Source organism: Ranitomeya imitator, chromosome 5 (assembly GCF_032444005.1).
Source record: "Ranitomeya imitator isolate aRanImi1 chromosome 5, aRanImi1.pri, whole genome shotgun sequence".
Lineage (NCBI taxonomy): Eukaryota > Metazoa > Chordata > Amphibia > Anura > Dendrobatidae > Ranitomeya > Ranitomeya imitator.
The window spans coordinates 442,753,720-442,772,262 of NC_091286.1; the positions used below are offsets into that span (position 1 = coordinate 442,753,720).

The window sequence follows — 18,543 nt, forward strand, 5'->3', positions numbered from 1 at the left end:
AGGGTCAGAGCGAGTACAATCACCAGTTTAGTGGGGGTGATTCATAGGGATCCCACTAGTGTCTTTCAGCTGCACCCTATGCCTAATAACAGGGCGCAGCATATGTATGGCAACTCTGTGAAGCAACAGAGTTCGCTTCTATTCACACACTGGGAGAGGTCTAAATCACGTGTGAGCAAGCGTCCATCCGCCATTACTCAGCAGCAGGTGTAATCTCTGCACGGTGGACCCCGGACTGCGAACGCTCCTTATATTCTCCATATTATTATTTGGTGCATCCGCCAGTCCTAACAATCATATAGTGGTAATATGTGGTCTGGACATGGTGCGGTGGTATTTGTTCCTTGTATGTGCTATTATTTGGTCACTATGTGGTGGTAATATGGTGTCTAGTCATGGTGCGGTGGTATTTGTCCCCTGTATGGGGTATTAGTCATTTTAAAAATTGAAAAATAATTAAAAAATATACCTAAATTGTATTAGATATTTTAACAAATGTTTAGTAGGTTAGAGTAGGGTAGGGCCCAACCTTGTCTTGGTGGTGGCTTTAAAAATCTTTTGACTGTGGACAGTTCGAGGGGTGGAGGCAGGGCTGGTGTGGAGCCTGGGCAGGGTCTCAAGGGGGCCCCGAAAATTTTGACAGTGTGGGGCCTCGAAACTCCTAGTGGCAGCCCTGCCAACTTGATAGGGGTGATCAGTGGAAGCACAAGGCAGAGGAGGAGAAAGAAGTTGCCAATGCAGCTGGGCCATCGTCACCACTGTAGAAGGGATGGTTAGCTTGGCAAAAATGTGTAAAACCTTACTCCGCACGCTGCTACATCCAACACCACCATCTGATATGGTTCGTATTTGCAGGGTTTACATTTTACCTGTGTTGCAACTCAGTCGAGATTAATAGATTGTTTTTTTCACCCACAGTACTTCCACAGACATCGGTGTAGAATATAAATATGGCAGATTATAATTACTTTTATGCACACTACTCGCACAGACACAGCTGCACAGTACACAGAGATACTTTTTGGCAAAATACACACATACACTTTTTAGCACAGCACTCCTAGAGACTTTATAAGCACAGTACTACCATAGGATTTTTGATACAGTACACACAGATGCTTTTTGGCACAATACTTCTTCAGTCATTCTTCGCTGCAGCCTTTCAATATATTTTATTAGACTGGCAAGCCTGAACATGAAAACGAACATGCAGTAAAATGTTTGTGTTTGGGGTTCAGTTCGCTCATCCCTAGTCACCATCAATAACTGCACTGTAATCTCTTATTTGTTCTGGTATCTACCACTATATGATCACTATATGGAAGTAATATGAGTGCTATGCCTCTGGATGAATTGGGGAACTTGGTCCGATATAAGACACATGACTTTATATATGGTCATTTCAAGTATTACCTACAAAAGATATTAGATTCCAAAAATCTGATTAATAAAACGGCTTTATTGTTTAAATAAATGTTAAGTAAAATATAATTAAAACATTTCAAAGAGATTGTTAGTTATCATACTAGTTAAGAAAATGTATCGCAATTAATGATCCAAAAAAGTAATAATGATCAAATGAAGGAATGTAATTCTTACCCTCATACATTCATTAGATGTACAAATAAAGTGCAAGTGCAATAATTAATAAATGACCAATACTACTAAAGTGCATAGTACATTTATAAATAGATGATACAGTATATTCTATACCCCAAGAGACAGACTATGAATTTTACATACACACTATTCATGATTATTAAAGTTTATAAATAAACTTCCTCTGCATCCTGCCCGTGTGCATTAAAGGGGTTTCCACTACTATGACAACCCTTACTCAATCTGAATGAGTTCCGCCTTGAAAATTAAAACACTTTCATTAACGTCCCATGCTGCTGCCATTCCAGCGGTGTTGGAACATATATTCCTGGGGCTCATGAGCAATATGAGCCCTGTGCCCACTCAGCACTGGTGTCATTGTTCCTCCCTTTGGAAGTATTAGTTATGAAGAAGAGTAGAAAGGCCAGCCAAAGCCCTGACTTTTTCTTGATTATGTACATGTTTGAAGGTAGAGATAGTGATGCCAAAGCTAATTCTGTGCAGGACTAAGGTGTCATAACAACCACATGCTTGGACATGTATATATACACTAGCTATTGAACCCGTTCTACGCCCGGGTGGCCAGCATTTTTATTGTTATATGGTCTCCATCCTGGTATGTGCTGCTCCCATCTTGCTCCCCCATCCTGTCATGTGCTGCTCCATCCTGCGTCCCCATCCTGTCATGAGCTGCTCCATCCTGCACCCCCATCCTGTCATGTGCTGCTCCATCCTGCGTCCCCATCCTGTCATGTGCTGCTCCACCCTACGCCCCCATCCTGTCATGTGCTGTTCCAACCTGCATCCCCATCCTGTCATGTACTGCTCCATCCTGCGTCCCCATCCTGTCATGTGCTGTTCCAACCTGCATCCCCATCCTGTCATGTGCTGCTCCCATCCTGCGCCCCATCTTGTCATGTGCTGCTCCCATCCTGCCCCATCCTGTCATGTGGTGCTCCCATCGTGCGCAACCATTCTGTCATATGCTGTTCCCATCCTGCGTCCCCATTTTGTCATGTGGTGCTCCCATCCTGCGCAACCATTCTGTTGTAATGTGCTGCACCCATTCTGCCTGTTCCTGTTTCCATTCTGCCACATGTTGCTCCCATCTTTCTCTCTCTGGCTGTGCTGCCCGAGTGCAGCTGTGCTAAGTGCGGCTGTGCTGAGTGCGGCTCTGCTGCCTGAGTGCGGCTGTGTTGCCTGAGTGCAGCTATACTGAGCGCGGCTGAACTGCGTGAGTGTGGCTGTACTGTGTGAGTGCAGGCAGGCGGGCGAGTGTGGCTGTACTGTGTGAGTGTGGGCGAGTGTGGCTGTACTGTGTGAGTGTGGCTGTACTGCGTGAGTGTGGCTGTACTTACTGCCTGAGTGCGGCGCTGGCTATAATGGATAAAGCACCCCTGCAGCCAGCACAGCGAGGGCTGACTCCGCCCACTCGCATCACTGGTCACATGCTGGTGACATCATCAAAGGTCCTGGAGCTCCGCTGGGCTCTACATCTAACCTGACCGGAGCTGCAGAGCACGGAGCCCCCATGGCCGCTATATTATGGGGGATACACAGGTGTGTGGAGCCCCCATGGCCGGTATATTGGGGGCGGATAAGTAAGTTCGGCTGCATCACTCTTTTCCAGACTGCGCAGGTGCGGTGCGTCGCGCTTGTGCAGTCTATAAAGGCTTCGGACAGAGTGACGCTCCCACCGTTATATTATAGACTAGCTATTGAACCCGTTCTATGTCCGGGTGGCGAGCATCTATATTGGTATATGGTCTCCATCCTGGTATGTGCTGCTCCATCCTGCGTCCCCATCCTGTCATGAGCTGCTCCATCCTGCGTCCCCATCCTGTCATGTGCTGCACCCATCCTGCACCCCCATTCTGACATGTGCTACTCCCATCTTGCGCCCCCATTCTGTCATGTGTTGCACCCATCCTGCGCCCCCATTCTGTCATGTGCTGCTCCCATCCTGCGCCCCCATTGTGACATGTTCTGCACCCATCCTGCGCCTCCATTCTGTCATTTGCTGCTCCCATTCTGTCATGTGCTGCTCCCATCCTGCGCCCCTGTTCTGTCATGTGCTGCTCCCATCCTGTGCCCCCGTTCTGTCATGTGTTGCTCCCATCCTGCGCCCCCGTTCTGTCATGTGCTGCTCCCATCCTGTGCCCCTGTTCTGTCATATGCTGCTCCCATCCTGTGCCCCTGTTCTGTCATGTGCTGCTCCCATCCTGCGCCCGTTCTGTCATGTGCTGCTTCCATCCTACACCCATGTTCTGTCATGTGCTGCCCTATTCTGTCATGTGCTGCTCACATCCTGCGCCCCCGTTCTGTCATCTGCTGCTCCCATCCTGCACCACCATTCTTTAATTTGCTTCTCCCATCCATATGCCCCATACGCTGCTCCATTATGGTTGATGGCCCCCATAAGATGCTCCATAGTATATGCCCCCGTACACTGCTCCATTATGGTTTATGGCCCCCATAAGATGATCCATAGTGTATGCCCCCCGTACACTGCTCAATAAAGGTTTATGGCTCCCATAAGATGCTCCATAGTGTATGCCCCCGTACACTGCTCCATAAAGGTTTATGGCCCCCATAAGACGCTCCAGTGTGTATGACCCCCGTACACTGCTCCATAAAGGTTTATGGCCCCCATAAGACGCTCAAGTTTGAATGCCCCCGTACACTGCTCCATAAAGGTTTATGGCCCCCATAAGATGCTCCATAATATATGCCCCCCTGTACACTGCTCCATTATGGTTGATGGCCCCATAAGATGCTCAACTGTATTATATGCCCCCCATAAGATGCTCCATTGTATTATATGCCCCCCATAAGATGCTCCATTGTATTATATGCCCCCCATAAGATGCTCCATTATGGTTGATGGCCACATAAGATGCTCCATAATATATGCCCCGTATGCTGCTGCCATATATAAAAAAAATATATCATACTCACCTATCGTCGCTGGGCACCGAGTGCTGGGGGGCCTGAGCAGGTGGGGGCACCGGCGCGCTGTGGGGGTCAGGTGCCGGAGTCACAGCTAGCTCAGGCCCCCCAGCACTTGCTATACTCACCTGTCTGTCCCGTTCCACCGCTGCGCGCCACCATCTTCCGGCTCCTCTGGCTGTGACTGTTCAGTCAGAGGGCGGCGCCGGCGCGCATTAAGCGCATCATCGCGCCTCTGAACTGTGAACGTCACAGCAGAGGACCCGGGAGACGGAGCCACACGCAGCGCTGGAACGGGGGACAGGTGAATATACTTACCCTTCTGGCGGTTCCTGACTCTGCAGTGGAGATCGCGGTGTGCGTTCAGTGTTTACGCATAACGCAATCTCCTGGGAGCGTCACTCTGTGAGGCCCAGACTGCGCCGGCGCTTGCGCTTGCGCAGTCTATAAAGGCTTCGGACAGAGTGACGCTCCCAGCGTTATATTATAGATACTTACCAGTCTCCTATTCTTCAGTTCTTTTTTTTATTAGGTTTAACAGTAGCAAAATAGATTTTCAAACATAGCTGTTAATATTAAATTTTAACTATAAAATAACAGTATTAGTAGGGTAGTAAAAAGACGTCTAAGTTGTTGAGATAAAGGTATGAACAAAATTACAGGGTTCCTCAGTTTTTTTTTAAGTCACTTACAGTGCAGGAGATGTGCTGGCATCACGGTCATCACATGACTGTGATGTCAGCAAAGGTCCTTAAACAGGCTCAACATTGGAAATTACATTAATAATTATCCAGAAGTGCAATTGCGTGAAACGGCCGTCGTCTTTGAAAATCCGTGTTTCCCTGCCTGTTTTGCATTTGACATGATGTCAGAATAAAGTTTGGATTTTATCTGGATGGTGAGTGCCCGCTTTTTCTTCAACTTTCATGCAGCGGTGATTTGGACTTGTTTCTGCGTGAGCACCCAATATCCGTTTTTTGCTTCTTGGTATCTGAGTCTCACTTGATATGGTCAGGTGATAGAACCAGCTGGTTGTGCGGTCCCCTTTTTCTTTTTTTCTTTGTTTTTGGATTTCTATTATCAATATAATTTCTGCTCATCAGCTGGAGACACTAGGGGCCCCTAGGGAAGTGGCAGCCTTGGGCAATTGCCCAGTTATTCCCCTAATGCCGTGCCTGCCTATAATACAAGCTGGATGTGAGCTTTGTGTATACAAAATAATGATGATTTCACTTGTTCTTGAGTATCAGCACTGCTCCATAACTGCACGTATTCGTAAAAGACGACTGAGGGGCGATCTAATAACCATGTATAAGTATATAAGGGGACAATACAAATATCTCGCTGAGGATCTGTTTATACCAAGGAAGGTGACGGGCACAAGGGGGCATTCTTTGCGTCTGGAGGAGAGAAGGTTTTTCCACCAACATAGAAGAGGATTCTTTACTGTTAGGGCAGTGAGAATCTGGAATTGCTTGCCTGAGGAGGTGGTGATGGCAAACTCAGTCGAGGGGTTCAAGAGAGGCCTGGATGTCTTCCTGGAGCAGAACAATATTGTATCATACAATTAGGTTCTGTAGAAGGACGTAGATCTGGGGATTTATTATGATGGAATATAGGCTGAACTGGATGGACAAATGTCTTTTTTCGGCCTTACTAACTATGTTACTATGTTACTATGTTACTATGTATTTCCTCTTCATGCGTTTTCTTCCATATCTATATCCTGCTTCTTTGATCTCCACGGCAGATCTGTGTGCAACCCACTCAGCCTCCATCCTACTATCTCTAACACTGAGAGAAAGGAGAGGGGAGCAGAAGGGCATCAGAACCAGTAGCTCTGACATATTTGCAACATCTTTGCACTCATCTAGATAAAAAGACCTACAATCATCAGCAGCAAAATGGTAGAATTTTTTTTAATGACCTATTAAATAAATTAAGTGTGAAAGTCTACATCGCCTTTAAAGAACACAAAAGTTTACATGAGAAAATATTTTTTACTACTTATCAAATCTTTGTGTGCTGAAAATTGATTCTTTAACCCCTTCCCGACCTTTGACGCCACATAGGCGTCATGAAAGTCGGTGCCAATCCGACCTGTGACGCCTATGTGGCGTCATGGAGGAATCGCGTCCCTGCAGATCGGGTGAAAGGGTTAACTCCAATTTCACCCGACCTGCAGGGACAGGATGAGTGGGGCTACAATCGCTCTGATTGGCTGTTGCAAATGAAACAGCCAATCAGAGCAATCTGTAATATTACACCTATGAAAATTGGTGAAATATTACAATCAAGCCATGGCCGATGCTGCAATAGCATCGGCCATGGCTGGAGACCTCGATCTGGCCCCCCCACCGACTGACGGCGGCGATCTGCAGCCACCGTCAGTGTTCCGTACCCCTCCGTCCTGTTCTAAGCGCCTTCCTCTTAGGGTTAGGGTTACAATTAAGGCTAGGGTTGGAATTAGGGTTAGAATTACGCTACGTGCACATGGTGCGGATATGGCTGTGGATCCGCAGCGGATTGGTCGCTAGGGATTCGTAGCAGTTTTCCATCACATTTACAGTACCATGTAAAACTATGGAAAATCAAATCCGCTGTGCCCATGGTGCAGAAAATATAACGCGGAAATGCTGCGTTGTATTTTCCGCAGCATGTCAATTCTTTGTGCGGATTCTGCAGCATTTTACATCTGCTCCATAATAGGAATTCGCAGGTGAAATCCACACAAAAAAACACTGGAAATCCGCAGGTAAAGCGCAGTGCGTTTTACCTGCAGATTTTTCAAAGACGGTGCGGAAAAATTCGCACACAAATCCGCAATGTGGGCACATAGCCTTGGGGTTAGGGCTGGAATTAGAGTTAGGGTTGAAATTAGGGTTAAGACTAGGGTTAGGGGTGTGTTGGGGTAGGGTTGTGGTTAGGGTTGGGATTAGGGTTAGGGGTGTGTTAGGGTTAGTGTTGGAGTTAGAATTGAGGGGTTTCCACTGTTTATGCACATCAGGGGGTCTCCAAACGCGACATGGCGCCACCATTTGATTCCAGCCAATCTTGCGTTGAAAAAGTCAAATGGTGCTCTCTCCCTTCCGAGCCCCGACGTGTGCCCAAACAGTGGTTTACTCCCACATATGGGGTATCAGGTACTCAGGAGAAACTGGACAAAAACTTTTGGGGTCCAATTTCTCCTGTTACCCTTGGGAAAATAAAAAATTGCGGGCTAAAAAATTATTTTTGAGGAAAGAAAAATTATTTTTTATTTTCACAGCTCTGCGTTATAAACTTCTGTGAAGCACTTAGGGGTTCAAAGTGCTCACCACTCATCTATATAAGTTCCTTTGGGGGTCTAGTTTCCAAAATGGGGTCACTTGTGGGGGCTTTCTACTGTTTAGGCACATCAGGGGCTTTGCAAACGCAATGCGATGCCCGCAGAGCATTCCATCAAAGTCTGCCTTTCAAAATGTCACTACTTCACTTCCGAGTCCCGGCATGTGCCCAAACAGTGGTTTACCCCCACATATGGGGTATCAGCGTACTCAGGAGAAACTGATCAACAACTTTTGGGGTCAAATTTCTCCTGTTACCCTTGGGAAAATAAAAAATTCTGGGCTAAAAAATTATTTTTGAGGAAAGAAAACTTATTTATTATTTTCACAGCTCTGCGTTATAAACTTCTGTGAAGCACTTGGGGGTTCAAAGTGCTCACCACACATCTAGATAAGTTCTTTTGGGGGTCTAGTTTCCAAAATGGGGTCACTTGTGGGGAGTTTCTACTGTTTAGGCACATCAGGGGCTCTGCAAACGTGACATGGTGTCCGCTAATGATTGGAGTTAATTTTCCATTCAATAAGCCAAATGGCATGCCTTCACTTCCGAGCCCTGCCGTGCACCCAAACAGTGGTTTACCCCCACATATGGGGTATCAGCATACTCAGGACAAACTGCACAACAAAACTTGGGGTCCAATTTCTCCTGTTACCCTTGGGAAAATAAAAAATTCTAGGCTAAATCATTTTTGAGGAAAGAAAAATTATTTTATATTTTCACGGCTCTGTGTTTTAAACTTCTGTGAAGCACCTGGGGGTTTAAAGTGCTCATTATGCATCTAGATAAGTTCCTTGGGGGTCTAGCTTTCCAAATGGGGTCACTTGTGGGGGAGCTCCAATGTTTAGGCACACAGGGGCTCTCCAAATGCGACATGGTGTCCGCTAACGATTGGAGCAAATTTTCCATTCAAAAAGTCAAATGGCGTGCCTTCCCTTCCGAGCCTTGCCGTGTGCCCAAACAGTGGTTTACCCCCACATATGAGGTATCGGCGTACTCAGGAGAAATTGCCCATCAAATTTTAGGATCCATTTTATTCTGTTGCCCAGGTGAAAATGAAAAAATTGAGGCTAAAAGAATTTTTTTGTGAAAAAAAAAGTACTTTTTCATTTTACGGATCAATTTGTGAAGCACCTGGGGGTTTAAAGTGCTCACTATGCATCTAGATAAGTTCCTTGGGGCGTCTAGTTTCCAAAATAGGGTCACTTGTGGGGGAGCTCCAATGTTTAGACACACGGTGGCTCTCCAAATGCAACATGGTATCCGCTAAAGATTTGAGCCAATTTTTCATTAAAAAAGTCAAATGGCGCTCCTTCCCTTCCGAGCCCTGCCGTGCGCCCAAACAGTGGTTTACCCCCACATATGAGGTATCAGCGTACTCCGGACAAATTGTACAAGAACTTTTGTGGTACAGTTTCTCCTTTTACCCTTGGGAAAATAAAAAAATAGTTGCTAAAATATCATTTTTGTGACTAAAAAGTTAAATGTTCATTTTTTCCTTCCATGTTGCTTCAGCTGCTGTGAAGCACCTGAAGGGTTAATAAACTTCTTGAATGTGGTTTTGAGCACCTTGAGTGGTGCAGTTTTTAGAATGGTGTCACTTTTGGGTATTTTCAGCCATATAGAACCCTCAAACTGACTGCAAATGTGAGGTGGTCCCTAAAAAAAATGGTTTTGTAAATTTTGTTGTAAAAATGAGAAATCACTAGTCAAATTTTAACCCTTATACCTTCCTAGCAAAAAACAATTTTGTTTCCAAAATTGTGCTTATGTAACATAGACATGTGGGAAATGTTATTTATTAACTATTTTGTGTCACATAACTTTCTGGTTTAACAGAATAAAAATTCAAAATGTGAAAATTGCGAAATTTTCAAAATTTTCGCCAAATTTCCATTTTTTTCACAAATAGACGCAGAAATTATCGACCTAAATTTACTACTAACATGAAGCCCAATACATCATGAAAAAATAATCTTAGAATCGCTAGGATCCGTTGAAGCGTTCCTGAGTTATTACCTCATAAAGGGACACTGGTCAGAATTGCAAAAAATGTCCAGGTCATTAAGGTCAAAATAGGCTGGGTCATGAAGGGGTTAATTTTTCTGTCCCTTAGGATAAGAATGTTCATCATTCAAAACACTGTCGTGCTCATAACCTTGATTAATGTAGATTTTGTCATCTCCATAGGTCTTTATACAATTTCTATAACTTGTCGTTCCAATAGGTGGCCAATTTGTGTCCTGTTCCAAAACTGCATGTAACTTTTTATATTTGCTGCCTGGTTTCATCTTTAAGCATCTCTTCAAAGCCAACCAGAGAGCTCTGTTATCAAGAATGAATTCCTGAAAAGTAAGGATTAATAAGTGGACTGGTTAAAAGTATAAATACCAGATGCCATATATATTGAAAAGTAACAAACAATGCAAGTAGATACAAGAAAACAGAAAACTTGTCTATGTAAGAATAAATCGATAATTATATATCATTCATTAGGGACTTTGACAAGGGATATATTGGGGTTGCTAGATGACTATTAGAGAACCTGCAAAAAGACAGATAGTGTGGTGCGTTTCTGGCATACTGTACAATGGTCAAAAGCTAACTATTGTGGTATGAAAAATATAACTTCAATGAACATTCAAATTTGAAATTGATATTCAAGTCAAATTGAAGTACAAGGATAGTGAATGGCTAGCTTGTCTTGCAATCCCACAAAGCTATTCTATGATTGCTGAAAAAGGTTTACATTCAGCTAGATAACCTTGCGTCCTGGCATTTGTCTTGATGTTACTTTAATAAATGTAATCTAACTATATATTGTTGCAGACCAAATACCCAACTCTCAAAGGCAACAATATTTTTTGTGTCAATAGTATATTTTAGCAAGATAATTAAAAATGATCAAAGCTGCCAAGATGTGAATTTGCCAAATCGCTTGGATTTTACAGGGAAATTTAATTTGCAGCAAAGTAATTCTGTACTAATTGAATGTTCCTAGTTATGCTCTGGAGTATCTCCAGACTGTAGAGCTTAATTAAAGTAGGAAGTAAAAAAAAAGTTATGCCTTATAACTCGCCTGTCCCGCCATTAATGCTGCCCACCGTCCGGTCCTTGGTGCCACTTCTATTCCAATTCTTCCACTGAAAATATTCTCTTTGGCTTGTACACTCCATGTCCTGGCTTTCCGCTCAACTAGGTCTCGAACGTCATGGCACGCTGTGTGCTGCAGTGCACATCATTACATCACAATGTTATGATGTGCACCACCCGAGTGACCGCACAAAGCGCAATAACATCTGAGGTTGAGCCAGAAACCTGGTACTGGAGTGAAGAGGCCACAACCAAAAGGAAAAGAAGAGACGCCAAGGATCAGACAGTAGGCTGCAGGGATGGCAGAACAGATGAGCAATAAAATCTGTATTCTTTTTTTTTAACCATTAGCCTAGACCCTTCAGTTCAGTAAAATGGTGGTTGCGAATTGAAGTAGTAAAGTGAACTGATATAAAAATAAATTTTCTGGAGAATATTTTTTTTTATAGTATTCAAGGAGAATTCAATTCCACTCAAATAAATTTGCTCATCTCTAAAGATATGCATCCTGCCATAGTGCAAAAATCCTTAGAGCTTGACAAGAATTGGGGGAAATTTGTTAGAGTGCTTACACCAGAAAACTGGCATAAACACCTAATCTCGACAATTGTGCCAAAATATTGTGACTTTTGTCTTTTTCACACCAATCCCATAAAGCTGCGCCAATACAGGGAAAGAATAACCGGGGCATGGACTTGCAGTGCAGTTTTTGTTGATTTCTGGTGACTGATGGTTGGTGTACTCCGGCGTGCGCATCATTTAGAGTGGAGTGCACTTCACCAGGTTAATGAATAGCCCCCAAATTGTATCAAACATTCAGCAACTGTGGAATGTGTGCTGGAGAAACAAGACCTATCCATGTACAGATGTAGCCAATGCACCATCTTGATAACTTGTCTCAGAATGTTATCTCTCGTAAATGGAACATGTCAGACCCCACCAAATTCATTATATGGCTGTGCAGCACTTTAAAAGATATGCCAGCGGAACTCTTTAAGAGCCCAGATATACTTGTATGCTTCTGGAGCCAGAAATCAGATTTTGAACTTGTCTCTGGAGGTGTATTGGGGTATGAGGATGCACGTCTAACGTCTCAGCCTCATGCTGTATTCCAGAGCTAGCAGCCTCCTTCCCTGGCTGATTGACAAGTTGTTTTCTCTGGTACTTGGCCACTGACCTGTCACTCATCCAAAGAAGGGCGCTATTAGATAGAAAATACAGAGTGAGGATGAGACGCTAGAGATGTACCCGTCACTCCTCAATGTACTTCAAGGCACAACTTCAGAACTCGATTTCTTGCTGGTGGAGAATTACATTGGGATCATAAAGGGATCCACTAGCTTATCTTTAAAGGATCACACAGTCATATCAATGATTTTGCGGTTAAAGTTTGTTACAGGTTCCCTTTAAGAGGATTAAGGTAATTTAACATTTCACAAGCCATTTACTGAGGTCAAATCAGATATCAAATTATACTTTATTTGTGCCATGATATCCCTGTGTTGTGTTATCTGTGCTAAAGCGAATCTGTCAGTGAGTTTTTGCTGTGTAATCTGAGAGGAGCATTATGCAGGTATTGAAACCTTCATTCCAACGATGTCTCCCTTACTGAGCTATGTTTCGCAGCTTCAATAAAATCACAGGTTTATCAGCAGGAGATTATCACTGAAAAACTCAGTGTCTTGTGCTCCCTGTTCATAACATGACCCCCCCCCACCACCACTGCTTATCAGCTTTCGGTCAACATACAGTGTAGACAGAAAGCTGACAAGCAGTGGGAGAGGCGGGTATAATGAGCTCCACATTCTGAGCTCTGTTAGATTTGCAGAAGAGAAAATTGTGATATATTGCTGGAATCAGAGTCTGTGTCTCTATATCATGCTACTGTCAGATTACATAGCAAAAACCTGCTGACATTCCCTTTAAGGTAAACTTTGTAAGATCAATTTACAGGACTTAGAGGGAATCTGTCAGTAAATTTATGAGATTTGCATAAAATAGCAACTAGAACCCCTTTTTATAGGAAGACAACTATTCTTGATGGCCATTCTTACTAAATAAGTATAGAAAGAAAAATAACACATAAGCATATAGAAAAGTACATAGCATAACATTGTGGTTTATACAGTGGATAGTTTAGACTTGATGGACCTAGGTCTTTTTCCAACCTGCTGACCTCCTTCTTGGTCTGTTGGTTTGTGTGGATGACGCGTCCCAGTATCATCCGCACAGTCTCCCCGGCATCGCGCTCCTGTGTAGGCGTGCTTATATGTCCTGTTGAGGGCAGAGCAAAGTCCTGCAGTGCCGGGCCTGCACACTACAGTACTTTGCTCTGCCCTCAACAGAACATATAAGTACGCCTGCACAGGAGCGCGATGCCGGGGAGACGCGTCAGCCCCATGAAGCAAGAAGGAGGATGACATCGCAGGAAGATGGGAGGAGCTGGACCAAGAAGAGTGACATCCATCAGACTGCCCTGCCCCGCATGTGAGTATAATAAGTTATTTTTCTTCCCTTATAGAATGGGTTGAGGGTAGATATACAGCATTATAGAATGCTCTATATCAGCCCTGAAAGACCGTGGCTGCATCTCATATCGGCCAAACTTGGTGACAGGTTCCCTTTAATAGCAATAAAATACAAACACATTGCTTATAGCATAACCATCACTGACCTCTACAAAGAATGACACCAAAAGACAGACAACCAGTAAAATAAGCATGTGTATTCTCCAACTGAGGGGAGTGCAGACAAGCTAGAAATGAAGAAGAGTCACATAAATAACAGTATGATAGACCAGATAATATCTTTAGGTTTGAAGACTGGCACAATCCATTCAGTAACAAAAAAAACTTACTTCCAAATCAAGATATATTCTTGGAAAGTCAGCAAATATGAAGAAGATGTTGAATGCAGCTTCCAATATTAATACAACCACAAACAAATCTGCAACACAAAACACATCTCTATAGCATTGATGGCATGTCCAGTCCATCTCTTCTAGAATATATGTCTTAAACATTGTTTAAAGATTATATAATCAGATGATATCAATGTACATTATAGTAGGGAACGTTCAGTTCAGAGACATGTTCTATAAGTCTGAATTCAGAAGTCTGGGAAACATGAAAATAGAGACTGGCCGAAGGTCTCCCAATCTGAACACAACAGCTTCATAATAAGCATACTGTATCTAAGGCTGTTGACTTCAGGTCGGAAATCCATTGCCGGCAAACAAAAGCATGGCATCACTTCTAATTTGATTCCAATGATTCAATGTTACTTACTCACCACCTTACATCGAGCGCAAAGTAGCTTGTTGACCAAGCACGTAGCAGCAAAGATAGTCAAGATGAAAAACCCATTCCAACGATCTTCATAAATGTGCTTGAGTGCTCTTTTTGTCCAGGATAGGGTTCATTATACAAGAATGGGGCCAGGATGGAGATCATTATATCAGGTAGGGGCCTAGGATGATGGTCATTAATATGAGATGGGGGTAGTGTACCAGGAATGGACTCATGATGGGGGGCATTATACCAGGATGGTGGACATTGTTACCAGAAGGGGCGAGGATGAGGGACATTATTACATTCAGTGGCCCAGGAGAGGGGACATTATTCCAGGAAGGTGCTTAGGATGGGGAACATTATACCAGTAAGAGGGACATTATACCAGGAAGAGCCTAGGGTGGGGGATGTTATAATAGCAAAAAGGCCCAGGACAGGAGAAATTATAACAGGAAGGGCTCTAGGATGAGATACATTATTACAAGATGGAAGCCAGGATAGGGGAAATTATTACAGAAATGGCCCTAGGATGGGGAACATTATTAAAGGAAGGTGTTATAAATACAATTGAAAAAAATCTGTCAAGTTCCGCAACTTAATATTTGGTTGCACACCGATGGAATAAATTACTGTAATTAATCACGTCCTATAACCTTCAACAAGCTTTTGACATTTCTCAGCTGAAATTTTGGACCACTCTTTTTTGCAAACTGCTCCAGCTTCCTCATATTTGAGGGTTGCCTTCTCCAAATAGCAATTTTAAGATCTCTCTTTAGATGTTCAATAGGATTTAGAGACATACTCATTGATTGCCACTTCAGAACTCTCCAGTGCCTTGATAACATCCATTTTGGGTGCTTCTTGAAGTATATTTGGGTTCATTGTCCTGTTGGAAGACCCATGACTAGTGTTGAGCGATACCTTACGATATTCGAAAATATCGGTATCGGATTGGGTCGGCCGATATTCAAAAAATATCAGATATCGCCGATACCCGATACCAATGCAAGTCAATGGGACAAAAATATCGGAATTAAAATAAACCCTTTCTTTCCTTGTAGGTTAATTGTACATGAAGGAAAACAACTAAGAATAATGTAGGATGTATTGGGGAAGGCGGAGGAGACATTAAAGGTATAGAGGTTTAGTTCAATCAAACGGAATAGCAGGAATTCATTTTTTTTTAAGACATTTGGAGTTACAAAGATATTGACTATGTTAAGATTTTTTATATTTTGTCAGATATTTATGTTTCACTACTTCCATGCTCTTCATCTTCTTTTTTAGTTCTCCCACACTTTCTTCTTCATCATCCTCAGCAGCAGCATCTTTTTCATCAACTTCTCCTTCACCTTATTCATCTTCTTCTTCTTCACCTTCATCCTATTATTCTTTTTTTTTACATTCTTCATATTCTTGTTATTCAACTATTATTCTTCTTCATATTCTACTTCTTCATCTTATTCATGTTCTTCTTCTTCATCATATTCTTATTTGTGACAGGCATTCCTGTAGTTGTTATCTCTAAAAGTGTAAAGATTACACCTTCCATTCTACCTGTCACAAAAGATTTACAACAGGATTTGTCCTCATTCAGTTTGGCCTGCAGCAGCAGTTTTTTTCCAGGGGCACCATGAGGAGGAACGGACTTACCTTCATACACTGCTTAGTCTTCTTCTGCTTATAATTTAGATAATATCTTTTGCTCTGATTTTTAGTCTTATGCTTAATGTTCTTCTGCTTTTTGTTCTGCAACTTCTTGTTCTTCAGCTTCTTGGTCTTCAGAGTTGTCATCTTTAGGGTCTTGAACTTGGAAATGTAGCAGAAGGTACAAGAAGGCTGAGGAACTGCCAAGAACCAGCTGACGGTACAGGAACCCGGATGGCTACCCGAAGGTACAAGAGCCAATGGAACTACTGAGGACCAGCTGACGTTACTGGAACCTGGTTACTAAGCAGGAGGTACCCGTGCCAAAGACACTGCCGAGAACCAGCTGACGGTACTGGAACCCGGATGCGTTGCTGAAGGTACAAGGGCCAATGGAACAACCGAGGACCAGCTGACGGTACTGGAACCCGTTTACTAAGCAGGAGGTACTCGTGCGAGAAAGCACTACCAGGGACCACCAGACGTTGGTGGAACTCAGATACCCAGAAGGAGGCACCTAAGCCAAAGGCTCTGCCCGGAACCAGCTGATGGTACTGGAACCAGGATGGGGAGCAGAAGGAACAAGAGCAAAAGACACTGCCGAGAACCAGCTGACGGTACTGGAACCCTGATGGCTACCCAAAGGTACAAGAGCCAGTGGAACTACCGAGGACCAGCTGACGTTACTGGAATCCGGTTACTAAGCAGGAGGTACCCGTGCCAGAAAGCACTACCAAGGACCACCAGACATTGGTGGAACTCGGATACCCAGAAGGAGGCACCTAATCCAAAGGCTCAGCCTGGAACCAGCTGACGGTACTGGAACCGGGGGACCTATTCAAGATTGTCTTCCAAAGAACCAGCTAATGGTGCTGGAACTCAGATAGGCAGCAGAAGGTCCACAGGAAGAAAAAAAAATTGCTAGGCTGCGAGCCGGCTGTAGTTACCAAAAGCCCAAAGTCCTACAGGGGAAGCTTGTCCTATTGGCACTACTGAACCAGCCTTGATTGACACTTCCCGCAGCCCACATAGGAAGCACCTAAACTGCAGGCACCATAGAGTCGGCTAACCTGACCGCAACACGACAGGACAACGCATTGGAGGCAAAGTGACCTTCACAAAACCCGGAAACAGCTGGCGTGCTGGAACCAGGCTGGGCAGGAGGGAGTACCCATGCCAATGACACTGCCGAGAACCAGCTGATGGTACTGGAACCCGGATGCGTTGCCAAAGGTACAATAGCCAATGGAACAACCGAGGACCAGCTGACGGTACTGGAACCCGGTTACTAAGCAGGAGGTACCCCTGTCAGAAAGCACTACCAGAACCACCAAACGTTGGTGGAAATCGGATACCCAGAAGGAGGCACCTAAGCCAAAGGCTCTGCCCAGAACCAGCTGACGGTACTGGAACCAGGATGGGGAGCAGAAGTTACAAGAGCAAAAGACACTGCCAAGAACCAGCTGACGGTACTGGAACCCAGGTAACTACCCGAAGGTACAAGAGCCAATGGAACTACCGAGGACCAGCTGATATTACATGAACCCGGCTATTAAGCAGGAGGTACCCGTGCCAGAAAGCACTACCAAGGACCACCAGATGTTGGTGGAACTCGGATACCCAGAAGGAGGCACCTAAGCTAAAGGCTCTGCCTGGAACCAGCTGATGGAACTGGAACCAGGGGGACCTATTCAAGATTGTCTTCCAAAGAACCAGCTAGGCAGCAGAAGGTCCACAGGAAGAAAAAAAAATTGCTAGGCCGCGAGCCGGCCGTAGTTACCGAAAACCCACAGTCCTACAGGGGGAGCTTGTCCTATTGGCACTACTGAACCAGCCTTGATGTCCACTTCTCGCAGCCCACATAGGAAGCACCTAAACTGCAGGCACCATAGAGTCGGCTAACCCGACCGCAACACGGTAGGACAACGCATTGGAGGCAAAGTGACCTTCACACTACCCGGAAACAGCTGGCGTGCTGGAACCAGGCTGGATAGGAGGGAGTACCCATGCCACAGACACTTCTGAGCAACAACTGGCGGTGTTGGAGCCCAGGGATTACATGACAAACAGAGTGTAGTCTGAGGCCTAATTGGAACAAGTTGAAAGGGTACCTTTAACCTCCCCAAAGCGTTAGCAATTGAAAGAGCCACCTTGTGCAGCACTAACGCTGCACAAGAAAAAGGTGGCTCTTTTAATTATGCTCCTTGCACACGCTGAACTAAACACTTATAAAATGTGTCCACTGCTACCGTGAAACCATCCCGGAGGTCAGACTTTCCTTCGTAATGAGACGCAGCACAGCCGGCATTCATACCCCCTTGGCGCCGGGCGCCGCCTTCTGAGGGTTGTTTGAATCTGTCCCAGAGCCTGCGCTGTTATGTTAAACCTTGGCCATGTGCAGCTAGCGCTACCCGTCTTCTGACATAATTTGATGTCAGGCTGACTGTATCTGTGCGGCTGCGCTGCCCGAGATTCCGCCCCGCAGTGTCTTCTGATTTATTCACACTGTGGGGCTGGGATTCATGGGCATGCGCAGTGCATATCTTCGCCTCTCACTCATCTCCTTCCGCCTTCTTCAGACTGTGCGGCGTCAGCTGATCCCTAGACTACCTCTTGAAGCTCATCAAGAGAATGCCAAGAG

General features: G+C 44.5%; 1 protein-coding gene across 3 annotated transcripts in view; it reads right to left on the reverse strand.

Moving 5' to 3' along the window:
- Positions 1–9,655: 9,655 nt before the first annotated feature.
- The window catches only part of LOC138638128 (probable cation-transporting ATPase 13A4), a 161,586-nt gene continuing 152,698 nt past the window's right edge, over positions 9,656–18,543 (reverse strand). The window contains exons 28-30 of one of the 3 annotated variants that reach the window (XM_069727159.1): positions 13,823–13,911; positions 13,640–13,720; positions 9,656–10,217 (exon numbers count right to left, since the gene is read on the reverse strand). In XM_069727159.1, coding sequence (XP_069583260.1) covers positions 9,969–10,217; positions 13,640–13,720; positions 13,823–13,911 — 419 coding nt within the window. In that variant the 3' untranslated portion in view covers positions 9,656–9,968. The remainder of the gene's footprint in view (positions 10,218–13,639; positions 13,721–13,822; positions 13,912–18,543) is intronic. The other 2 variants (XM_069727161.1, XM_069727160.1) reach the window with 2 other exon arrangements.